A 26960-nucleotide genomic window follows, 5' to 3' on the forward strand; every position below is an offset into this window, starting at 1 on the left:
AGATGATCAAGGACTTCTCCAGTTTGTAACCAGAAGTTCACTGAATAGTCATCAAGTCACCCAGACGTTGGTCAGTAAGTCACCTAAGTGGCTTCGTCCACCTACCCAGATTCTATGATGAGAACAGTGATTTCCAAATCCCAAAGTAATGGGATAATAACCTTTGTAAAGTGAAGGAAGTACTATATGGTAAGAGGCAACCAGTACAAAAAGAAAGAGAAGAGTGAAGCATTAAACATGTTGATGGACTGGGGGCACAGTCTGGGACCCCTGCTTATTCAAATTCGGCCTAAATGACCTAAGTGGATTTTGACTTTGTCTCAGCCCCTGGGACTGACCTGTACTGCTTTGATCTAGCAGATCTAAACAGGGCAAATATTTCAGTATTCTCTAGAGGATATCCCAGACCACAGTCACTCCATATCCCTGAGGGAAATGACCCTGAGGAGGTCCCTTTCCTCCAAGTTCATTGTTGTAAGTCTCCAGAGAGGTCCAGAAAGTACTGGACTAATCGAATACCGTTAAGATTGCTAAGAGTAATTTGGCTATGAACAGAGAAAGTTGAGACGTTGAACTGGTATCACCTTCAGAGTTCAACTAGTCTAGGACATGTAAGTGAGTCTGAAATAACTATTCCATAAGATTAGAGATAAAATAGAGCTGCCTCTAATTTGAAGAGTGATTTCCACTCCCAGTGATTGCTACTCTGCTAATAAAAAGAGCTAGTTCACTGAATGCTCTAAGCCAGCACTGCTCTAAGTATGAGAACATGTATTGATTTGTTTAATTCTCACGACAACCCTAAGAGATAGGACTTATTACCATTCTGATTTCATCAACGAAGAAATGGAAACTTAGGTTATAAGTAACCTGCCCAAAGTTATTCAGCAAATAATATCTAGCCTGTGGCTCAGTACCAGGCTTCCGTATGTTCTCGTCCAGCTGCCCTGTCTCTTACTTCCCTGAAAGTCTGGAAGAGTGCCTGTGACCAAACACAGAAGGCGAGATGCAGACAAGCACGGGGTCTGTGGCCCAGCTGGGAGGAGAGATTTCCTCGCCCAGCTCCTTGAGACCCTTCTCACCAGTCTCCGCTAACTGCTTTTCTTCTCCAGAAAGTCTCTGTTGAAAGAAAACGGATTTACAGATAGCATGAGGGCCACACAGCACAGGCAAGCTTCAGATGGATCCTAGTTTATAAACTGGAAAACTGGAAAGAACAGACAGCTGGCTGTCTACAATGCTCTTTGCATCACACCCAGGGAGCTTCCAAGGCAATTAGGAGCACGTGATGCTCCCAACAGGCGCTTGTGAAATTTCAGAATCGCTCAGTTTGTGAAATTTCAGAGTGGCACGATCCACTCTGTATGTGGATGTGGATCCACTCTGTATGTATGGGACTTAGACATCAAGATGCATTTTTCCTATCAAAAAAGTGCTTTTTTGGTCCCGGACTTTTTAAAGTTGACATAAGGAAAGGATAGAAGACACACCTGTAAGTGATATTCAAAACCACTGAACAAAGGACTCTTATTCCTTTGTTTCAACTTGCCTGGTCTTACAGAAAGACTCCCCCCACCGCCCCCTCCACTGTTGAGTATCTTGATAGTCATTTAGGTGACTAAAATACCCAGTATATCTTAGTGAAAAGCTATTTTTAAAATTACTTGATTTAGAAAACTCCAATCATGATAATTTCATGGGAATTCTTAGTACACAAATTAAAAGTTTTAAATTACTCGGCAAGAATTTGTGAGTTCAAATAATCTTAATGAGAAAATACCTGCATCGATGCATATTTATCAGGTGCTTTTAACATCTGTCCCCGATACAAAATTATTTTGAGGGTAGTTTTATGAGTTATACCTCCTGTGGTCAGTAACAGCAGTCATGACACAGTCATGACACAGGAGCCATAAGTAGCCATTCTAGTGTCCCCTTGGCTCTGCCACTTTTAATGTCAGGCCTTGAGATTGTCATTTAACTTCTCCTAGCCTGCTCCCCCTCCCCCCACCGTGCCAAGAGGGTCCCAGTTCCCACCTCCAAGCGTAGTTTCACGGATCAAATAAAATAAAAAATTGTGAACTAAATGCACATGAAAGAGACTGTAGTCAGCCCCAAGGCACTAAAACAGACTATTAAAATTACAAACTGAATGGGGACGGCAGTGCGGCTCGGTGAGGCAGACACAGGTGTAGTTTGCTGCAAGAAGGAATCTGTATGGCTGATTGGTCAACTTGGTCAGTTCACGACCCTGGATGAGTCCGCTCTCAGTTTTCTCTTCTGAGAAATGAAACAATACTAACCAGCCCCTAAGGATGATGTGGGGATTAGAAATAATAAATGTAAGGCCTCTATCAGGACAGGCAACATGAGGTGCCCAGTAAATGGCACCCATTTCACATCAAAGAAGCCATTTAATGAAGCCAAGTACGCTGTGTGTTTCAACACTCACAACAGCTGACCAGTGTTCGCCTAGAACAGAACATCCATTAGCAGAGCCCCAAATACCCTCCTGCCATAGCCAGCCCCTGCCTTCATGCCACTTCAGACTCCAGCAGATTAAGGCTGTGCTTGCTGTAGTCACATTTCCTGCTTTAAAACATTATAAAACTTACTAATGAAATTTCAAATGTAAAAAAATCAAATTAACACCACCCAAACGTGGCAACCCCAAACGCAGGCTTTTTCCTAACCTTGTACTCCGTGAACTTCCTTCACTGTTTGTTACTGATCTGGAGACAAGGGTGGGGTCCGGGGACCAGGGTAAGGACAAAGGCAAAGTGAATCCGCTGCTGTTACCCAGAACGTTGAATTTGACCCCAATAAGCCGCGTCTGGCTCGCCTCCCCAGCTCCAGAGCGCTAGAGGCAGGCCCGTGAGAGGCGCGGAGAGCTACAAGCTGGAGAGGGGCTGGAGTCCCACCGCGCCCAGCCCTGCCCCCGGGCCGGCACCGTCACCAAGCAGAGCGCGAGTTAGAGGAGTAGAGCTGGGGAAGGGCGCATGCAGTTGGGTTAGTCTGGACTCGACCATGCGGCCGTGCGTTCCTGCTTGGCACACGCGCTTAGGCAAAACAGACTTGATGCTTACAATGATCCCAGCCCAAAATGGAGTGTCTCTGACTAGCAGGGAGGAGCTGATGCTCGCCATGAGAAAGCCCACCACGGTCACGGCGATGCCCAGGGCCAGCTGCAGCAGCGCGAGCAGCAGCGGGAACCGGCAGCCGCAGCACGTCCGGGCCTCCTCCTCCCCGCACTGCTTGGGGGCCCCTTTGCCCGTCTTCGGCCCCATGTCGTCGGGCCCGGCGGCGTCCGCGGCCGGCCCCCCCTGCCTGTGCTGGCCGCGGGGCTGCTTGTCCTTGCCCATGGCCGCTGCGTGGGTGGGTGGGTGGATGCGTGTGCCGCGCGCTGGGCCCCGGAGCGCGGCGCTGGGCGGGCTGAGCCTTCCCTGGTATTCGAATTACGGAGGCTGAACAAATATGGAAAACATTTGGAGCCGACTCGCCGGGCCTCCAAAGGCCACAGGGAGCCCGCAGCAGAGGGGGAGTCGAGGGGGGTCGCCAACTGCCAACGCGCCGAGACGCAGCGCCCGCTGGGCCCACCGCAGGGTTTGCCGACCCCCGCGGGAGTCGGCGCGGCGCCCTTGGCCTTCTAAATCCTGTGGGCCTTATGCACTTTAGACAGGCTACGTGTGTGTGTGTGTGTGTGTGTGTGTGTGTTTTCTTCACTCAAAGCCCCAGGGTTTTTTTTTTGTTTTGTTTTTGTTTTCTAAGAGGTGCAATGCAAGGTGATGAATGTTTAATCATTTGAGTTTAATTAACAGACAGTTTAGTCCAAAATAGGCATTGCTGGGTTCCAAGCTGCGAAGTCATTTCCAGAAGTTAAATTGTTCTTATTTTCCGACAAAGGAATAGGCTCTTCTTTATGAATTCTGCAATCCAGCTGACAAATAAAGGCACTTTTCCCATGGAGGTATCTGCTTTTGAAAGCACTGTTCATGAAGATGTTGGGCTAATACACTCTTCCCAGTGCCCGTGTTTTTAAAAGTTCTTTCAGTTGTTTATCTGGACTTCCCAACCAGTCTTCAGTAATCTCCACATCAGTGCTGAGGGGCCTTATAATAGCCCTTGGACATGGACAATTTAATGCAGTCCACATCAGAGAGATTTTTAAAGCACCTACCATGTGCTACAATGGGAGTTCAAGACAGATTCGGTCCCAGCCCAAAGTCACAGAACGAGTCAATAAAACCAATGATTCTTATTCCCACATATCTGTGCTCAGTAGCACTTAGGGCTCATTTCAGGAAACCACTAAGAATGATCCCATCATTTTGGAGTATTTTATATCTACTTTGGTATGGTCACTGTAACATTCAGAAAGACATGTTTAAAAAATAAATGATGTTGTTGCCACGATGCTGGGATAAATAAAGCCTGCTCTTAGACTGCTCACTATCGCTAATTTAAAGAAAGTCTCATTCCCTGCTCTGTTTTCTTAGAATTATAAACTAATCATCATCAACTCTTTTTGCAAACTACCAGATATTAGAAAAGGCACCTTTAAAGTTATAAAATATAATATTAAGTTATAAACTTCAGTGTTTTCTTATATGTTCCTTCTGGATCAGTAAGAAAAATATAGTCCACGGAATAAACTCAGTAGCTCGAAAGCAGAATTCAAACCACACAGGCCAGGGATCCCCCTGGAAGAAGCAGCAGCAAGGCTCTCTCACAAGAGCAGCACAGGGGCTGAGGTAAGGTCATTGTCAGCTGTGGGGCAGCCATACCGCTAGGATTTCTAGTGAGAACAGACAAATAAAAGCGGCTGTTAACACCTAGGTACCTGCCCAACTTGGGCCTGACTGAGAACAACCCAAATGACCAAACTGTACATGGGTTTTCTACATAAACATGGAAAGCATCTTTAGGAAGCTGATTACACAGAAATAATTCTTTGTTGTTATGAATAATGTAGAGATCGATAACTGAGTATCTACTCTGTATCAAGTATATGCTAGGTGCTTTACATACTTGACTGTCACTCCACACAACCACCTTATAATTATAGTTTCCGCTTTTAAAGATGAAAAATTGAGTGCCAGAATTATTAAGGAACCAGATTATTAGGCTACCCACCTAATTAAGATGGGGGTGAAGGGAACCAAATGTGAACTGTGGTGGATTACCTATTTTAATAATTACTTCCTATAAGCAAACAAGTGGATTGTGTAATTATTTGTGATTTTAAACAATTTAACAATCATAGGTGGTATTTTATCCATCAGAGAATTGGCTATTAGCCTTGAACCTAAGACTATCTGAGAACTTTACACAAATATCTTGATTCACCACCGTAATGTATATACAACAGTGGATGAAGAGCATTATTTCCATTACTCATTTGTAACTAGACACGGGCTCTATCTGCTGACCATACAATGAAACCAGTAGCAGTGGAGAGGTGAACAGGTGAATTGTAATCCTCTAGTCTGATTACAACCACCAACTTCAATTTTCAGTTTCCAGTGAAGGAAGCAGCAGTGATACAAGTAGCCTTACACATGCTCCAATTCCCAGCTGCTTGGTTGAATCTGTGCTTGAGTGGGCCTGGTCTGTAACCAGGAGATGATGGTGATGAGAAGATGAGATGTCAACTGACATGGGGAAGTGGAAGCAAAGAAGAGGGTGAGAAAAGTTGTCAGGAGGTTAGTAATAAAGAACAATAGAGGCTAAAATGGAAGGGGAGGGTTGTTAAGGATACAACAAGGAAAGCTTTTCCTTTATTTTTAAAAATATTTTATTTATTTATTTGACAGAGATCACAAGTACGCAGAGAGGCAGGCAGAGAGAGAGGGGGAAGCAGGCTCCCTAGCAGAGAGCCCGATGCGGGCCTTGATCCCAGGACCCTGAGATCATGACCTGAGCCGAAGGCAGAGGCTTTAATCCACTGAGCCAACCAGGTGCCCCACTTTTCCTTTATTTAACATGTCCTTTCCACTGAGAAAAATCACCATTTACAGCTCATCACATAGTTGAACAAAAATGAGCAGGGTTTTTTTAGTTGTTCATAAATTATAATGTCACTATTTTATAGGTTAAGCAATAATCTCTTCAGATATTTACACTACCAGGATAAAAGGCAAAGTAGAAACCAAGTGTTTTCAGATATTCTACTGGCTGCTCTCATAACTCAAAACTAACAAAGGGAAGAAAAAAAAAAAAAACAAAGGCTATAAATTAGAAATTGAAGGAGAGTAGTTAATGTATGATTTGAGATTATTTTGATCTTCTGAGGAAAATAACAAAATTAAGCTTAGTATCTACCTCTGCTGTGTCCCCAGTTCCACATTATTGGGAAGTATTTACACTTCAGAAGTTTAGAACTGGGAAGATGATAACTCTTTTTATAACCAGTGTCATTAACAAAAATGTCCTTAGGAGACCCAACTAGAAATAATCTTTAAACCAATGTTTTTCTGAACCCATGATCTTACGTTCGCCAAGAACAAAAAAGATTTCATAGAAAAATTATTACAGTTCCAAGGACTGTATCAGCTGTCTTTAATATGTAATTAAATGTATCAAGGAGGTCAATTAGATTTGATTTAAAGAAGTATCACATACTCTACAGAGAACACTTGAAAACTCATTTATGATACGCAGCACCACTGCCCATACGTAAAATGACTTTACAGGTATTGCTGATATTTGTGTCTGTGTGCGGGTGTGTATAAGAAATTTTTAAAACTCTCATTTTTTTTCTATTTTCCTTTTATTCTATGTCATTAATTTTCCATGTGTCTTTGGTTCGTTTTCTTGTTCATTTTCCAGAACTGACCCATTTGTGGGTTTTTTTCATGACAATTTATATTTTCAGGTTAAGTGTTATATGGGAAGTGTACTCTTTATGGTCAAGAGAGGGCTTATAGGCGTGCCTAAGTGGCTCAGTGGGTAAAGCCTCTGCCTTCGGCTCAGGTCATGATTTCAGAGTCCTGGGATCCAGGCTCCCATTGGGCTCTCTGCTCAGCAGGGAGCCTGCTTTCCCCTCTCTCTGCCTGCTTCTCTGCCTACTTGTGATCTCTCTCTCTCTGTGTCAAATAAATAAATAAAATCTTAAAAAAAAAAAAAGAGAGAGGGCTTATAACTTTCTCATTCTACAGAGAATTTACAAAGATGTTAACTACCAGTCATTTTCTAATGCATTCAACCTCCTTATATCATGTTATTTATAATTATATCAAATTTTTCCACATAGAATTTTGTTCATGTAGTTTTGTCATGTAATTTTGACGTTTTCACTGTGTATGATGAAATAACTAAATTAATTTTAGATAAGAATACTGGGATAAAAATGCATAAAAAAGCTATGGTATATCCATACAACAGAATACTACCTGCCAATAAGAAGGAATGTATCATTCACTGTATGTTAATTATACTTCAATTAAATTTTTTTAAAAAAGGATTAACTATTGATATAAGCAATCATCTGAATGAATCTCACTAACAGTGTGCTAAGAGAAAGAAAACAGACATAAAATAATATATGTTGCATATTTCTATTTATATGCAAATTTTTGAAGGTCAAAACTAATCTTTGATTATTGAATTTAAGAAGTGATTATGGAGTTGGCATCAGAGAATTGATTGGAAAGGAGCAGGAAGGGACTTTCTGGAATGACAGAAGTCTTCTTCATCTTGACTTAGGTAACAGGTATGTGAGTCTAAACATTTGTGAAAACTCATCAAACAATATTTAAGATCTATGTATGTTATTTTATGTAATGATATCTCAATTTTCAAAATGTGATAAAAAGAACTATAGGAAGTCACTGTATATCCATCAGGAATTAACTTGAACAAGTTGGGGATTTTTTAAGTTTATTATTGAAGTACAGTTAACATACAATATTATAATAATTTCAGGTATCCTCAGATTTCACAATTCTATACATTAGTCAAAGCTCACCGTGATAAGTCACAATAGTCACCATCTGCCACCATACAAAGTTATTGCAATATTATTGACCATATTCCCTATACCGTACTTTTAATCTCTATGACTTATTATAACTGGAAGTTTATACCACCAATCCCCTGCACCTTTTTCACCCATTCCTCCACCCACCTCTCTTCTGGTAACCACTGTACTCAAGAGTTTGTTTTGTTTTTTTTAGATTCTACATGTAAGTAAAATCATAGGGTTTTGTCTTTTCCTGACTTATAACACTTAACAGAATACCCTCTGTGTCTATCCTTGTTGTGCCAAATGGCAAGATTTTCACTCTTTTTGTTATGGTTGTTCCAAATGGCAAGGTTTCATTCTCTTTTTCACTATTATGGAGAATAAAACATACACACACACACACATATATATATATATATGATTTTTTTTCATATATCACATCTTCTTTATCCATTCATGTATGCATGGACACTTGGGCTGCTTCCATATCTTGGCTGTTGAAAATAATGCTGCAATGAACAGGAGTTCATATATCTTTTTGAATTAGTGTTTTTGTTTTCTTGGGTAAGTATCCAGTAGTGGAATTACTGGACTATATAGTATTTCTTTCTTTAATTTTTTGAGGAACTATACTGTTTTCTATTGTAGTTGCACCAATTTACATTCCCACCAAGAGCACACAAGGACTCCTTTCTCTCCACATCCTTGCCAACACTCATTTTTTGTCTTTTTGGGAACAGTCATCCTAACAGGTATAAGGTGATTCCTCATTGTGGTTTTGGTATGCCTTTCCCTGATGATTAGTGAAGTTGGGCATCTTTTATGGGACTGTTGTCTATCTCTGTGTCTTCCTTGGGAAAATGTCTATTCAGATCTTCTGCCCATTTTAAAATCAGGGTTTTTTTTTTTTTCATATTGAGTTGTATAAGTTCTTTATATATTTTGGATAATAGAGAGTTGGATTTTTCAGTTATCTTACCAAACTCCCTTAATTTTCTCCTACCTTTCTGGCTCCTCTGTATTAATCATCTATTGCTACATAATAAATCACCCCAAAACTTAGTGGTTTGAAACAACAATAATTATCTCTTATTTCACAGTTGCTGTGGGTCTCATATTCCAGTGGGGCACAGCAGGGATGGTTTGTTTCTTCACATTATCTGGGGTCTCACTTGGAAGCCTTGAAGACTGGGGTCTGGAATCATCTCAAGTTTTGGCTGAAGCAGATGGCTCTGCTATCAAGGTGACTTATACCTCCAGCTAGCAAATTTAGTCCTCTCCATATGACCTCTCCACTCACTGGCTCTCCACTGGGCTGTCTGAGTATCCTGACAACATGGTGGACTGCTTCAACCAGAAAAAGAGAGTCAGAGATGGAGGGAATAAGGTAGAAGCTATCCTTTTCGTGACATGGCCTCAGAAGTCTGAGTAACTTAGTAACTCTTACTCACATTCTTTAGGAGAAAGTCACTAAGTCCAGCCTACACTCAAAGGAAGAAGAATTTAGATCCTTCTATTGAAAGGAAAAGTATCAAAGACATATTTTAAAAACCATGACCCTCTCCTTCTCAGCTTTCTTCACCGTACATTTCCTTCGCCAAACTCCTAGATGTTGGTGTTCTTTGTCTTCTGTCTTCTTACACTACACATTCCATGACTTCACTGAAGATCCCCAACTCTAAGAAGCCCAGACTTCTGTCCTCAGTTCTAGGTTCTACTCACATCTTCATTTGAATGTCCCAAATGTATCCCAAACTCACTCCCTCCTTGAACTCCACAGAGAATCAAGGAAGGGAAACATAAAATGTCCAGAGGCTTTAGTGGCAAGATGGCCACTGATGGCTTTTGCCAAAAGCAGTCCCATATAGTAGTTTTAAGATTTCAGTGAGTTTAAGAGTGAATGGGAAGGGACAAAGGGAAAGAACGTGTGTAAAGAAATCCATGGGAAAGCTTAGTGGAGAAAGAAAGAGGGGAAAGAAAAGCTGTAGTTAAAGGGATAATATAAAATTGAGGAAAATTTTGCCTCTTTTTTTTTTTTTTGATAATTGATCAGATAAGTTCCTTGAGGCAGAAGAATTAGTCAGATGGAAATTCCCTGAATAGGCTGAGATAGGAGGAAAGAATGCAAGACAATAGAATGCAGTTAAGTTTCCAGGGTTGGAAAGAAGACAGCTGAGAGAATTCAGATCTTTAGCCTTTTCTACAATATGTATATAATGAAGGTAGCATCAAATATTTTTCTTCTAAATGGTGTAGATTTTAGATATAGAGCCTTTTTACTCCCAGATCCTATCTCACAGCACATTTTATCACTATATCTAACTGTAGATACATTTTCATAAAACCACATCATTTTCTGAAAATTTTCTCTAAAAGAACAAAAACCTAATTGTCTGTGAATTACAAAAATAATTATGTCTGGAATTTGTATATATATTTTTATAGGTTACAAAGTTCTCTCACATATTATATATTTAAATCTAACCAAAACTCTATGAAGTCAGAGTTTCTTCAGAGTGGTTAAATGATTTGCTCAAGGCTTTGATTTTCCTTCTTACTCTAAGACCAGTGTCCTTTCAATATGTATTTTAGCTGAATGACTTGGATTTTGTTAGATTTACTGATACACAAAAAAAATTGTACAAGTTTAATGTATATCTTGAGTTGAATTTTTTATTGCATAAAGAAACTGCATTAGCACATTTATGTTAACATGTATGTTTGACATGTTAACATATATGTTTGACATGTTGGCATACATGTTAAGGACTCTGCTCCTAATTCCAGTCTGTGGGTTTCTTCCTTGATACCACCAAGCAGTTCTCCAACACTGGGTATTCTACATTTCAATTCAGTTCTGACTCTATTGACCTGGAGACAGCCTTGACTCCATAGGTTAAGAGCTCAGTCCCTCTTAGACTAAGATGAGCCCAACTTCAGATGTTGTTACCTGTGCTTCTGTCTTCCTGGCTACAGATCAGAGGTTCCCATGATCCTCTCCTTGGGTTTGATTAATTTGCTGGAGCAGCTACAGAACTTACTGGCTTGTTACAAATGATATTAAAGGATGCTAACCAACAGCTAGATGAAGAGATACAAAGGGCAAAGTCCAGAACAAAGGAACTTCTGTCCTCATAGAGTTTGGGGCCTGGCACAGTGGCATATGAAAGCATTCTAGTTCACCAGTGATCCTATCCTTTGGGTTTTATGGAGGTTTCATTCTATAGCCTGATTAATTCATCGATTATTGATGATTGATTCAATCTCCAGTCCCTCTCATCCGTGGAGGTCAGGGGTAAGACTGAAATTTCTAACTCTCTAGTCACACAGTTGGTTCTCCTGGCAACAGTCCCCATCCCTAGGTACAGTCCCAATATTATCTCATTAACATAAAAAAGACACCTTCATCACACTCATCACTTAGGAAATTCTGAGGATTTTAGGAGCTCTGTGCCAGAAATGAGACAGAAACTAAAATGTATTTCTTATAACATCACAATATCACAAGGTACACAGCGTTTTGTACACAGAAATCCCCACCAAGTCCCAGGGTCCCAAGGACAGATGCTGTCTAGTGTTCAGATCATAAGCACTGTGAGGCGGACACCATGCTTTCCTAATCACCACCAGTCCTGCAGTACTCAGCACAGTGCATAGAACATTGTATGGTTTTAGTAAATATTCACAGATCCTAAATAGTCATGCTGTTTTTACACAATTCATCTGAATTGTATTTCTGACACAAACAATATTTCTTTAAAATCCTTGAATTTTATATTTTGTTTGCCCATTTTTAAGAGCTGCCTTTAGGAATCATTCATATGGACACTTTGGATGAATTAGAATCAGGCTTTCTAAATAATAACATTAAAAACACCACAAAATCATTCTAAATATCCTATGTGTTATAAGCAAACTCTATGATTTTCACTCTGACCATGAACCCTCCTCCTTAGTTAGAATAACTGAGTCACTGTCTGACTCTAAGCCAGACTGACGTCTTTTATCCTTTTCATAATGTGCAGGTTTCCTTAGACTTAAAACTCCTGCATTTGGTTCCATATCCAGTCATCACCACCTCTAAAGACATCTTTGGCCCTAAGACAAATCTGCGCCGGCCATGTTCTCTTTCTCCTGCAGTTCTTCCATGAACTCTCTCATATGCAGCTCTGAAAGCAAACACCAGACTCAGGCTGCCCGAGTTCCAGTCTCAGCTCTAACTCTCACCAGCTGTGCGATGCAGACACGTTCCCACAGCTCTCTAAGTCTTGATTTCCTCTCTATAAAATGTGAACATTACACTTACCTCAGAAGGTTGCTATGAAGTATAAATACAGTAGTTCATGAAAACACGAGACCATTTCCTGACATGGATAAGTAATCAATAATTGTTAGCTGTTATCCTAGCCCTGCCCTATTTTCTTATTCACTTTCCCTTCCCCATGCATTATCTTTGTCTTTGGCAATTCCATCCTCGTGGTTTCTCCTCCCACATTCTTCACAGAAGAGTAGAACGCTCCCTATCCTCTTCTACTCACTGCCTGATATCGCTCAGGTTTTAGCTACTAAATCGTGCTTTGCTTCACAATATCATTTTATTTTTCCTCACCACCACCTACTATACTCTCACCCAACTTTGTACCTGGGATTTTTCCAGAGTGATCCCTAGAGAAATCCCTAGAGAAAGATAATTCAGCCCACTCTCTTCTATTGCTTTAGAGCTCCTTCCACCTGAACTTTGACCCCACCCGCTGCTTCAGGGGAGTGACTGTCCGCAATGCTGTCTGACACCCCAACCGATTATAAAAGGTGCTGCTGTTTTATTTATAATCTTGTGCTATGCACCCCGTGAAGGTAACATCAAATTAAGACAGAAATTCACACTTGACTTCCCCAATTGATTTCAAATTACTTCCCAGAAGTTATTAAATTGCCAGCACTTCATAAACAATGTCTTGGTAATCCAATATTAAGCTAGCTTAGTTAAATTATGACAGAAAAAGTTTCCATTTCTCAAATGTTATACTCCCTAAAAGATCACACGTGATACGACGGATGACACTGTTTTTGATGGCCTACAATCCCTTTAGTGTTGAAGGATGACCCTTCACCCACCTCAACATGGTCTTGGGAGACTGCTGCCCACACCATGACCAGAGAAATTGCCCTTTGGCCTGGGTCTGGCCACTCACAGGATCCCTGGTCCTACCCTGGGTTTAAGGGTCGGGTACATGAAGGAGAAGCCAAGGCAGAATGAGTAAGAATCCTTCCATGAAGCATGAGGTAAGGATGCTGGGATAGGATGCAATCCTCTCTCTCTCTCTCTCTCTCTCTTTTTTTTTTTTTTTTGAAATGAAGTCTGCCAATTGTAAGGTTTCTTTCCCATAACTTGGAGAGAGTCTTTCTACAGCAGGTGAGAATACGCTCAAGGAGCAGAGAGAAACAGAGGTGAGAGAGAGAGTCTGACAACATTATTTCAGCCTCAGAAAACAGCTCTGCCTGAAGCAAGCTCCTTGAGTTTTCAAGTCAGCACCATACCATCATTCTTGGCACACACAAGGTGCTCAATCAAAATTTGCTGAATGGTTAAATAAATGAACAAGTCAAAAGATATTCCTTTTAAGTGAGTTATTTCTATCCCCTGAAACTGGAAGCTACCATAACTAATGTGTCCCTAGGTGAATCTCAGCACTGCCCACAAGCACCCCCATCTCTGCAGCAACAGACCAGCAGTCGCAGAAGAAAAACAGAGAGAAATGACAAGTGTGGGGTGAGTTCATTTCCAGAAAGACAGGAATGTTAAAATAACACATTTCTTTTTTCTGTCAAACTGTGTAGAAAAATACGAAGCCATTATAGGGTAGGAGAGACGTTTTAGAAGGTGTCTATTTACAACACTTTAGCAATATGGCACGTGGGGAAATGCCAATTGCTATTTTATAATCTACACCACCACTCACTCAGGTGTATTTGTATGAATAAAGCATCGTGCTCAATTAGTTAATTATACCTGAAACTTTTGTTGCTCTTTTATGAGCCTAAATCATAAAATTAAGTAGTTAACAGACACTTGCACTGAGCCAAGAATGTAGGTCAGAATCACCCACCGAGTATTTAAGATGTGTTATTGTTTTTTTCCCTACATGCCTGATTTCATTATATTTGGGATGCAGTCTAGGCATTGAGTACATCTCGGATGTACCCTCCTGCTTAAGTCTCGCTCTACACACCTGCCCAGGACACACCCCAGCCAAGCTCAACACTCTGGCCATCTCCTAATGCAATTCCCTTCCCAAAGGCTAACTGTTTAACTATACTGTTTTAATTCTTCTTGGTGCCTCTTTCTCAGTCACGAGCTGCCTTTACAACATTCCTTCCTGCATTCATTCACTAAACATATATTGAGTGCTTAGTATTGCTACATAACCCAGGGGGCACAGATGGTTAAAAGGCGGGTTCCCACCCTCAAGGAGCTCACATTCAACTGGAGGGAGCCACCTCCCAGGAAAGCGTCATAAAGTGTGACATGAGTGAGAACAGGATTACGTGTAAAGTCCAGCAAGGCACAAAGGGCCAAGTGACTCTACTACAGTGTGTCACAATCTGAGGTACACAGATTAGGTAGTTGGGAAATGTGTGGCCCAGCAGAGTGATCATTCATGCCTTGGGGTTATTTATCTATGAAGTGACTCTGGAATGTATCAGGTCGGACCTGCTGGTTCATGAACTCCTGTCACTTAGCCAATAGCTCCTTCCTTATGCCTAGTTCTTAGAGACTTTCCTTCCCAGTTTCATTTTGTTGCTCCTCTGCTCCCAGGGTGGTAAGGGTATAATCAGATCAGGTCAAAGTATGGTGGCAGGGGGGTGACTCACTAAACACCCAACTCTATGGTTGGGCCCTGGGGTAAAAGCCCTCTCGGAGCTCCCCTGAATACTGAAGATCCCGTTTTAGCTAGAATTCATAAACCCCATGCCTCTCAATCATCTGCAGCTTTCTTCAACATCTATCTTTTACTTAGTCATATTTTTTGTCCAAAAGCCATCTACAATAAACATTTAACACATCATGTAAGCGGTCAGAAAGAGCATTTTTTTTCCTTTTTATTTTTTCATTTTTTCAGTATCAGGTATGATTCTAAAACTCATGCATAATTTTAAGTTTGGTCCCTAAAAGCCTAAACAGCCCATATTTTAAATGAAAATAATTTTATCCTCTTACACATCCTCTTTAGAGAGTGTAGGGGAAGCAACACAAGGGAATGAAAGGGAGGAAATGTGAAACATTAATCCAAGAGAGTTACTTGGGTTTTAATAACAAAACAACCCCTAGAAAACAACTCAATCAAAATGTTAAAAGCAATCGCTTGTGGGGCAGTGGGACATGGATGTTTTCCCCTTCTTCCTACTTTTCTATTGTCCTCTAATGGACACACTACATTATAATATAACCAACCAACCAAGAAAAACTAATTAAAAAACAAAACAAAACACAAAGCCCCCTTAGTTTTCAAAAGAAACTCACTTCTGTTGTTGCACAGTCTGCCTTTCATTTTTGCTCTCTTTCTCTTTATGAGAGAAGATATTTCCATTTTACTTATTAGTATTTATAACAGTCTTTCCTCTGTGGATGCCCATCTAGGAGAAAAATGAACTACACCATTAAATGTTCTACATATTGACCACTGATGGTCTTTGGTAAGATCTACAGTTTCTACTCACTTTCAAAGTCCCAGCCATCTAGTCACTATTCTACAACATCCAAAGGCAGAGTTCACAGCCCCTGGTCACAGGTCAGATGTTCGTTCTGTAAATACGAGGTTGACTCTGTGGAAAGACCTATCTCAAGCCCACCCTCTCTGTGAAGATTTTCCTCACTTTCCATGCCATTGAACTATTTTTTTTTTTTGAACTTCTAGAGCATTGTATGTATGATGTAAGTTATTATTTATATGATCCTACAGTCTGTATTTGCTTTATAGGATAACCTTTACTTGTAAAGTATCATTGTTTACCTACTGTTTGCTAGAAACTGTGTTAGCTCTAAAGAATAAACAGGATGGGGGCACCTGGGTGGCTCAGTCAGCTCAGCGTCTGCCTTCAGCTGGGGTCATGATCTCAGGGTCCAGGGATCGAGCCCCACATCAGGCTCTCTGCCCAGTGAGTTGCTTCCCCCTCTCCCTCTGCCCTTCTCTCCCCTCCTCCCTGCTAGTGTTCTCTCTCAAATAAATAAATAGAATCTTAAAAAAAAAATGCATGAATGGGATGGATTACAGAATAGAGTTTAATAAATAACAGCAATTTGTAAATATGCACAGTGCTTTGCAAATCCAGAGAGTACCTTACTCTTTGCCCATCCAGATAATTTTTTGCAGGCTCTAGAGCTGCAATCTTCCCATGTTCCACCCTCTGCCTTGACCACCACCTCCAGGAAGCTGTTACGGGCTTGTTAGAATCCAGTGCTTCCACGGGCATAGTGGTTGCCGGCAGGACAAGCTTGCTTGCTCCTCCTGTCCTCCAGTTTTCATTCATAAGTGAATGAGACAAGCCAAGTTGGGAACTGTTTCTTTGGGAAGCTCATGGCCCCCTGGTGCTCTTATTTGAGGACCAGTTCCTTTATTCCAGGTGCTTCCTTCCATGTGGTCATCTTGAATATAGTACAATTTGGGATGCTGACCAGAAGCTGTGACAAGGGCCAGGATACTAGGCCCTGCTTCGAGATCCAGCTCAGAACCACACCGCAGCCTACAATACTGTCTGGATCCAAAGTCCAGCCAGCAGCTTAACCACATTCTCTACACAGTCATATCCCTTGAGAAACTCCTAAGGAAGGGAGGCTGTGGTTTGGAGTAGATCTAAGTATTCTGAGGACCCATTTCATAATACTATCAACAACCTCCCTAACCTCTAACATGGGCCATTGGAGGTAGAGATTGGATCTTAAAATTTTTTTATAGTTATCTATACAACAATTAGATACATAGAGGATGCTCAATTAAAAAAAAAATCACAACTTAGTAGATGGAGAAATTCTCTCTGGACCAGATGTTCATATATTAATTGAATGTAGTTTTAATTATAAGATGCTGCTAAGATAATACTTTTAAAAGAAAGTTCTATGATAAAAGAGATAGCTATAATATACTACGATAAAGGTAATGATTTCTGAAAGCATAAGGGTTCGAATCAGCCAGTGGTTCTGATTCCTGACTGTGTATCAGAATCACCCTCAACATTCTTTTTAAATGCCTGCGACCTAGACCTTTCTTTAGAGATTCTAATTCAGGAAGTGGATTACGCATATAGCATTTGTACTTTCCAAAGACTCTATAGATGATCTTGATACATGGCTAGGATTATAAACCACTGTCTCAAATTTAAAAAAAAAAAACAATGTCCAGACACCAATTAATGCATCTGAAATAGCTCTGGTCCCTCACCTTTGTCAAAAAAAAGTTAAGCTTTTACTTAATAAACCTATAGTTCCTACAACATTTGGAACTTTTCTTGGAAGTTTCATCAGAGATGATTTAAAAACTAACTGTTACTTAATCACTGTGTAAATCTAGCCTGTTGTTTTTATTTTGTTAAAGACTGATCACCAATGCAGGACAGAAATTTAGAGTCAGAGGTCATCAACCCATCCCTCCACTTTTGTATTGAGTTTCCCACAGTGAATGCTCAATAAACCCCTCCTTCTTGAATGAATGAATCAATGAGTGAGTGAATGATTCCACTTCCTCATTTTAACAAATGAGCCTCAGATTAGTTGTGTCACTGCCTACACTCTCACTAAGCACTGATGGACATGTTGGGACTTAGAACCAGGTTAGCTCACTCTTCGTACTCAACTCCTTCCATCCTGCCACATGCTTTCCTTTCCTTCTAAATGGCTGTCAATTGAGAGAATGCTATTAGCTGCCTTACAGAGTATTAAAAAGAATGTACCACACCGAGTTTAAGAACAATTCTCAGAAAATAATTAACAAAAATACTTGTTGCAACAGGAACTTTGTGAGTGGAAAGCCTTCCAAAGCAACTGTTTTGAAAGGGACACACTTATTTCTACATAGAGGTTCTGGCTTCTTAAAACTCAGAATCTGATTCTGTATTTTTGAATTGCACAATGCTATGCTCTACTTATAGGTGTTCCAATGAGAAGAACAAATGTGTCAAGTTTAGTTTACTTTGTATTGTCTTTCAGGCCATTATCTCGTTGGACAGTTTGGCTCTGATCATCCTACAAAGCAAAAAGCAAAAACAAAAAACAAACAAACAAACAAAAAAACCCCCAAACCAAAACAAACAAAGAAAAACTAAATCTTTATCTTTAATTGGTGTCTCTCTAGCTACAATCATACATTTTTAGGTAAGGCTGCTAGATTACCTCCTTAACAGCCTTTTGTAAACCATCCTGTAGAACCATGAGAAATTGTGGTTTTTAGAACACATTCTGACCACACATCCTTTTTTTTCCCTAAATTTTTTATTTATGTTTTTTAATTTTTCAGTGTTCCAGAATTCATTGTTTATGCACCGCACCCAGTGCTCCATGCAATACGTGCCCTCCATAATACCCACCACCAGGCTCACCCAATCTCCCACCTCCCTCCCCTCCAAAACCCTGTTTGTTTCCTCAGAGTCTGCAGTCTCTCATGGTTTGTCTCCCCCTCCAATTTCCCCCAACTCACTTCTCTTCATCTCCCCATGTCTTCCATGTTACTCCTTATGCTCCACAAGTAAGTGAAACCATATGATAATTGACTCTCTCTGCTTGACTTATTTCACTCAGCATAATCTCTTCCAGTCCTGTCCATGTTGATACAAAAGTTGGGTATTCCTCCTTTCTGATGGAGGCATAGTACTCCATAGTATATATATGGACCACATCTTTATCCATTTGTCCGTTGAAGGGCATCTTGGTTCTTTCCACAGTTTGGCGACCATGGCCATTGCTGTTATGAACATTGGGATACAAATGGCCCTTCTTTTCACTACATCTGTATCTTTGGGGTAAATGCCCTGTAGTGCAATTGCAGGGTCATAGGGTAGCTCTATTTTTAATTTCTTAAGGAGTCTCTGAACTGTTCTCCAAAGTGGCTGCACCAACTTGCATTCCCACCAACAGAGTGAGAGGGTTCCCCTTTCTCCACATCCTCTCCAACATATGTTGTTTCCTGTCTTGTTGATTTTGTCCATTCTAACTGGTATAAGGTGGTATCTCCCACACCTCCTTTTTAAGTCACCACTGAGAAAACAATTACAACAATAAGACAGAGGAAGGTGGCTACCATTGTCACCAATCTCCTTCCAACAGTCCGAATGTCAGAGTAGGACTTTGGTCCTAAATAATTTTGTTTTACAATGTAATTTTTGCTGCTATCTTGTCTTTCAATAGAAGATCATACAGCATTCATCCAGGTAAACAAAGAAGTGGATAAAATGAAAGTTTCCCCAACTCTATTGACAACAGTTTCTTTGGGTAAAAGGGAAAAAAGAAAAAAGAGTAATAAACGCTAAGAAGAGAAAAAGATTTTCACAGAGATCACAGTCTGTTGCTGATATGACCAAAGCGATAAATAGACCTCTTCAAACAAAAGTAAAACTTGTGTGAGATTCTGTGCAGTGTAAGAAAATCATTCTGCATTCTGTGAAGCCTGTTCCTTGTCCTCGAACAATAAGGTCTCTTCCCTGGGAGCACAGCCAAACTGGTGAGCATTACTGTGGCACACCTAAATGGACTGGTAGATAGTAAGGGGTTGTTTCCCCGGGAGATGCTTGATGCTTCCCTTCCTGAGCTATACATTCTGCTACATCACTCCCACATTTATTCTTACCCTCAGTATGCTCTATTCCTGCAAACAACACCTGATCCAGGTTTTAGCTTGGAGCGAACTCAACTGCTGTTGAGTCCCAAACCGTGTTCGGGACGCCATATGATTACAAGATACTGCCTGATTATTGAGAATATGAAAAGACAAAATCCCAACATCCCCTCCACGCCTCTCCAAAGATCTCAAGCACCTTTCGAGTTTTTGTGTCTCTTAAAATAATGTTTCTTTCACCCCGGAATAGATCTGACTAAAAATGCTTAGTTATTAAACTGTGAACATTAAAGCTAAATACCAGCTTGGGGGAGGGGGGATATGCTGTGTACCCAGAAAGCCCAGGGGACAGTTAAGTGAGAAAAATCAAGTTTCTTAAGTTTAGTGGCTTAGTTTTGATGTTTTTGTAGGAGGAGATTATGTGTGTGTGATGTACAACGGTGGGGCTTTTGGGGCTGGTGTGGGAGGTGAAGCAAAAAATCCCTTCCCTTGCTGTCGCCTCTGACGAGGTTCTGCAGGCACCCTAGTGTCTCAAGGTGTCGGGACACTCTGTTCGTCGTGTCAAGAAAAGAAATCTCGCTGCTCCGCACACAACCGCGCGAATGAATATTCAGCACCTCCAACTCAGATCCACGGCTAATGATCCCGATTCTGTATCTTCCAGGGCCAATTGTGTGGCCGCCCTCTTGCACACTGCCTTTCTTTTTTAGCAGTTTCATTATTTGTTCACACCTCCAGGAGAAGAAGTGGAGAAAGAAGATGAAGCATAAATTCACCAACTTTTTTCAACTTACATCCTTGCCAAGTTCTCTGGTTCCAACAGGGCCGTGGGAGAGCCGGGAGCTCCTGGCAGGGGAAGGCTTCTGAGGCACCATCACAAACCTACCACCCAGCACACACCCTCACCCTGGGACAAACAGACTAACGGGCATCCTCTCCATACAAAAGGACAGCAAGCAGCCTAAGCAAATATTTTACTACGGAACTGCCAAAAAAAAAAAAAAAAAAAGCCAGCAAACAAGTAATAAAAGTCTGGCTAAATTCAGGATCCAACCCTGTGAAGGTTTCAGTCACCCAAGAGTAGAACATGAGCAGAGAGGGCAACACCCAATGTGTGTGTGTGTGGCGGGGGGGGGGTGTGGGGGTGTGTTTGTGTGGGTGTGGGTGTGTGAGGGTAGTGGAGAACCCACAGAGGGGCGCCCCTCTGCTGGGTCCATTGCCTTCTTCAACAGGCAGCCTTACACTGAGAAAGATGAAGTTTAGTTTGCTTGTTTTTGATGGTTTTCACGGAATTTGTGGGCACTACGTTGTAGGGTCTCTTACAAGGCATTTGGCACTTCACATGCACCATAGAGCCAGCATTTCTGACACTGGATGGGTGCAGTTGTGAGAAATTGAAAAACAAGCCCAGGCACAACTTCTGTTTCCTGGGGAGGGTTTGAGGAACACAGCAACACTGTGAAATGTGAAATGGAGGAGGTTTCTCTGGACATGGGACCCCCTCGTTTTTGAATCTTCTTGTCTTGATGGTACCGTGTCACTTGCCTCCACTCCCCACACCACAGCACCTTGCTCCTGTCTCCAGAAAAGCAAGAGAGGGCAACCCATCGGCATGAGCGAAATCCAGTCCACGTGGTCCAAGCTTAACTGCTTCCACCCCTTCCCACTGCCCTCAGGACAGAAAGTACAAACCTCTCAGCATGACTCCTGCCTGGCCCCTCCCTGCTTACCCTCTCCTCTCTGTCCAGTCTCCAGCCACACGAGGGTACTGTCCTTCCCCAAACACTGCTCCCTTCTGGCAGAAAGGCTTTGGAATGCTCTACTCTCCTTGACTGGAACACTTTCCCCCACACCCCTGCTAGCTCCCAGGAAGCCTGCCTTAACTCCCTGGCCTTAATTAGCTCAGCCCCTCAAGTCCTTTTCTAGAGCTCCGTGCAGCTCCTATCCAGGTCTCTGTGTCAGCACTGGCTCTTCATGGGATGCTGTGTGCCCTCCCCAGCCAGAAGTCCGTGTGTCTCTGAGCTCTTAACACAGACATATTTATTGTTGCCCAGCACAGAGCCTGGCCAACAGCAAAGGCCAAACACTCAGAATGTCACAGTAGGACTTTGGTCCTAAATAATAACTTTGTTTTACAATGTAAGTTTTTGCTGCTGTCTTTTTTTTTTTTTTTTTTTTAAAGATCTGATTTATTTATTTGTCAGAGAGAGAGCACAAGCAGGGAGAGCAGCAGGCAGAGGGAGAAGCAGACTCCCAGCTAAGCAAGAAGCCCGACGTGGGGCTCGACCCCAGGACCCTGGGACCATCTTGCCTTCAAATGACCAAATGATTCAGCGAATTAATCTAGCCCAGATATCGATACTAATATATATTTAGAGAATCTAATATCTATATCTAGTATCTTTAAACTCTTAAGAAGACTTTTGGGCTTTTACCCTAAGCCAGCTGCTCCTACCAGGAGCCAGAGGCCACACATGGTGAGGAAGAGACCATGGAAGATTGCTCGGGGCACATCTAAGCTTCTGTGTTCAAGCAGCCGAGACATCTGCCTGCATCTGAGCCAGATGACTCTGTTCCGCGTTTCTCTCCTTGCTCCCTAACCCCTTCCTTATTTCAGTCCCCAAAATTTCAACGGAGGAATTCAGAATCCATTCTTACTGGGTTCATTCATTTGCTTTCCTTCCCACTTCTCCATCTTAAGCTGAGTTTCACCCTGTATCTGGGCAGTTACTCCACCAGCCAAGCAAAGACAGCCCTTCTTCATTTGTCTGCTCTGTACTTCGGACTTGCATCCTGACAATGACTGTTAATATTTAGACAGCACTGAGCATATACGAAGCATACATGTGCTCGTGCGCACACGCACACACACACGCACCCACACACATTTAATCCTTACGTCAACAACATTAGGAAGGTACTATTATTTCTATTGTCTAGATGAGGATACTGAGGCACAGGGAAGTAACGTTACTTGCCCAAAGTTACCAGCTAGAGACAGGGTTTAAACCCAGGGGGTCTCGCTCCACGGTCCGTGCTCTTAACTACCACCCCTTCTTGTTTCTCATGCATTGGGGATGTCTATTACATCATTTCCTGCAGTTCTCACTCCCAGCGCCTACTGAGCGAGCATCAAAGCACATGACCTTGTATTTCCTGGCCTCAAATAACTAGACAACTGCTAAATTGCTGACCTAGGAGATTTGATCCATAGGTCAGCCAGTGTACTGAGATTTGAGGCCTTTTTCAAATCATAATTTAGACCAATCAGATTCTTCTCCTGAAAGTCTGGAAATGGAGAATGAGTGATGAGACCTGCCTTTGGCGTATGTCAGAGATGACCTGCCCTGATACACAGGATGGATACAGAACTGGATGGCACCACACTGGTTCTTGTGCTAGATGAGTAAGTAGAAAGCTTGTTGAAGCAGAAGAGCACAGCAGACAGTCAGAAGATGGGAGAGAAAGCATGTGGCACTTAAGATTTGGAGAGATTCCTTCCAGTTCTTGATTTTTCTAGTTCCCAGTTTTCAGGATTTCTGTTCCTTACAACCCAAAGATGAACAATGAGAGCCCTCTGGTCCCTAAGGGCCTGATTCAGCTTTCCCAAGTGAGAAGAGGAGAAGAAAACAAGGAACTCCTTGATGAGAAGGGAACCTACAAGTGACGCAGAGTGGGGTTAAGTTGTATGTGAAGTCCTATAGGAAATTTCTATCACCTTCACAGCCCCTCCTCCAGGAAGATCCCAACCGTCCACTGGGCACCATGACTGCTCAAGGCTGAGCATCTGTAAGGATTGAGGATGGAGACAAAGGGGTCCAACAGTACAGCATTCATCTGTGTTTCTAGAGCCAACCCCATTATGAGGCCGGGGCTTCATAAACACAGGCTGGAATAGCAAGCCATTAAAAGTGAAATTCTCAGAGATTTGCTGAGAAACAGGTACAATGCTAACATGATAATGACATTAAAATAATGTTTTATGCTTCACAAAGCCCTTTTACTTAAATTGCCTCCCTGGTTCCTTACTACAACCCTATATCCATTCAGTCACTGAGCTTTGCTGGTTTTATATTCTGAATTTTTTTTTTAATTTTATCTTCCCCTGTTCTTGTATTCTGTTTTTTTAAGGATAAAATTCAACATGAATAGCTTTGCAAAATCACACTAAAAAACTTGGACTTTACTCTTAAGGTAATAAAAAGCTGCAGTCATGATTTGAGCAGGAATAAAGTGTAATTTGACCTGGCTACTGTGTGGGTAACAGACTGATGGAGAGAAAGCATAAGGGCAGGGACATGAGGAGGATGGCTGCTGTAAGAACCCTGCAGGGAGACAATGGTGGCTTGAACAAGGCAGTAAAATTGGGGATGAGGACAGGAAGAAAATACGCCCAAGTGTCCGACTTAACCAACTCAGGGGAAGTTGTTTCCATGACTGAGGAGAAAGCGGCTACTTCCACAGAATATCTAGATCATTCAACTTCAACTGTTTTGGGGGAATATCTGCTTTTAATCTGCACAAGCACTGGGGAATACAAGAAGAGAATAAATAAAGATGTTTGGTAATGAAGGTACTGAATGAAGGTCCAGCGATGCTCAGCTTCCAACCCGCATGCAAAGGGGCATGACCAAATCCAGGATCCTGGCTTTAAATATACTGCTTGGACATCCATATCTAGAGTTTGTCTTCATTCCATGACTAAATTTAGTAGAACTCTGATACAAATATGAGAGGTATAGAACCATTATTCATAGCATCCCTTTCATTTATTACTAAATGTGATTCATATTACCCAATATTCTATGAGCGATCTAATGATTATGCTTCTGCCTATAAAAAGCTTGAACGAGAGACTAAATAAATTAGTTCATTAGAACAACTTGGGTTAAAAATATCTGAATGAAGAGAGAAAGAAACAAAAAAGCTAAAAGAATTTCTACATCTGAAATATATTTTATAATTTAAGAAATTTAAAATATACTTTTACTCAGAATATGATTCACAAAAAAAATGAAATTACAGCTTTTATAATTTTTTAGTTTTAAGAAATAAGCTTTGTGAATTACATAGAACTGTATTTCCCATAATAACTAATGGTTCAGGTAAACTGCCTCTTTAAATGTATGTTTAAAAGTCTGAGGCATCACCTCAGCCTTTCTATGTAGTTCTCTAAGACAACGGAACTGGATACACTACTCATAAATATGATTGTCATTAGTCCTTAAAAAGATTAAAATTCCCACAGAGACCACAAAAAATAAAATTCTCTAGATGGTAAGAGAATGAAAAGATGTGCCACAGGCTGGGAGAAAATATTTACAAATCACGTACTGATAAAAGATCTGTGCCCAGAATATATAAAGAATTCTCAAAGTCAAAAATAAGGATAAAAGTTAACCCAATAAAAAGTGGGTCAAAGATTTGAGGAAGAAGGCATAGGGATGGCAAATAAGCACCTACAAATACAATAAATATAATATGTAAGTAAGTATAATATCATTAGTCATTAAGGAAATAAATCAACTAAATAAAGAATTGGAGTCGATTAACTAACTAAAATTAACCTTATTAATTTAAATGAGTTAATTAAAACAACAATGAGCTATACTACTACATACCCATTAGAATGGCTAAAATTAAAGAAACTGAGCCTTCCAAGTGATGGTGAGAATGTGGAGGAACTGGAACTCTCCCACACTACTCGTAGGCAGGCAAAACAGCAGCAGCACAAAATAGTATAAATTTCTTAAAAAGTTAAATATAAACCCGCCATATGACCCACCCCGAAAGAAATGAAAGCCTACATCCACACAAAGACATGTATGCAAATGTTCGTAGCAACTTTATTTGTAAGAGCCTTAAAGGGGAAATTACCACACAACAGAACTGCAAAATAGTTATTCTGTGAGAAAAAAGCCAGACAGAAAAAGCATGTATCATGCTATGAAATCCTAGAAAATGCAAACTAATCTACTGTGGCAGAAAGCAGAACAGTGGTTTTCTGGAGATGGTGGGAGAGATGGGGAGAGACAGAAGGAATGGGTTACCAAGGGACGGAAGAAAATTTTGAAGGGTGATGGGAATGTTCGTTATCTTAATTGTGGCGATGATATCATGTGTATATACTTAAGTCAGAACTTATTAAATTGTACATTTTAAACATGTGAAATTTATTATATGTCGATCAGACCTCAACAAAGCTGTTAGAAAATGGAAAAAATAGGTACATGTGGTCAGTATTTGTAGTTTAAGTGGAGCCTGAAGAACAATCAATATTTAACCAGGAGGTATTTAAAGATCAGATGTGTATAAGGCAGTGATGATGCCTGAAAGCGTGAATTCGACCTTCAAATAATGTCTAACATTTTTCATGGCTACTGCAAGGAAGTTCCCTGATTTATTTTTACTTCATCTCTAGTAGGTTGTTAACAAGGTGTATTTATTTTCTTGGTGACCAAAAAACCCTGACCATTTCCTCTCTACGATGCTTTCATCATGGGGGCCCTGCTTTCCATGTCCTAGAATGTTCCACTAAAAGAAATCTGTGAACTTAATACAGAAATCACAGGTATCACATATTTCATTTAAGTGTTTGAGACGGCTGCAAATGAATTTTTCCTTGTCTACCACTTTTACAAATCTTCAATTCTTCATTCATCCTTGAAGACACTATTTAAGTTTAATCATCACCGTACATGAGCCACAGTCAACAAAATCACACACACACACACACACACACACACACACACAAAATTAAGAAAAATAATCAGGGCAATATATCTTAACATACTAGGATTACACTTTCGAATTTCCTGAGACCTAAAATCTGAAGATACGACAACAAGTCCATCAATTCTTAAAAGTTTATTGTTGTTTTTTTTAAGAGAAACACCATGTGCTTCTGACATAATGATTGAGCATATGTATTTCCCACCCTCCTTCCCAAGACCCTACTGAAATGGTCATAAGGAAATAAAAAGGGAAGGAAAAAAAAAAAAAAAAGCCTGTAAGTGTAAAGAGCAATAAGGGAAGGGGATTTTGTAAAAGAGATCAACAATCATCTGAACATGGGGAAGAGGAAGGAAGCACTCTTTTTTTTTTTTTTTTTTTAAGATTTCACCGATTTATTTGACACAGAGAAAGAGAGACAGTGAGAGAGGGAACACAAGCAG

General features: G+C 40.9%; 1 protein-coding gene across 4 annotated transcripts in view; it reads right to left on the bottom strand.

The window, feature by feature from the left end:
• SSPN (sarcospan) overlaps positions 1–26960 on the bottom strand; it is a 112908-nt gene that overhangs the window by 30367 nt on the left and 55581 nt on the right. Inside the window, exon 1 of one of the 4 annotated variants that reach the window (XM_032347612.1) lies at positions 3087–3472. The exons of the other annotated variants lie outside the window; for them this stretch is intronic. Within the exon in view, the coding sequence (XP_032203503.1) occupies positions 3087–3362 (276 nt within the window). The 5' untranslated portion in view covers positions 3363–3472. Of the gene's footprint in view, positions 1–3086; positions 3473–26960 lie in introns of those variants that run through there. 4 annotated transcript variants of the gene reach the window in all.

The sequence above is a fragment of the Mustela erminea genome, chromosome 6 (assembly GCF_009829155.1).
Source record: "Mustela erminea isolate mMusErm1 chromosome 6, mMusErm1.Pri, whole genome shotgun sequence".
Classification (NCBI taxonomy): Eukaryota; Metazoa; Chordata; class Mammalia; order Carnivora; family Mustelidae; genus Mustela; species Mustela erminea.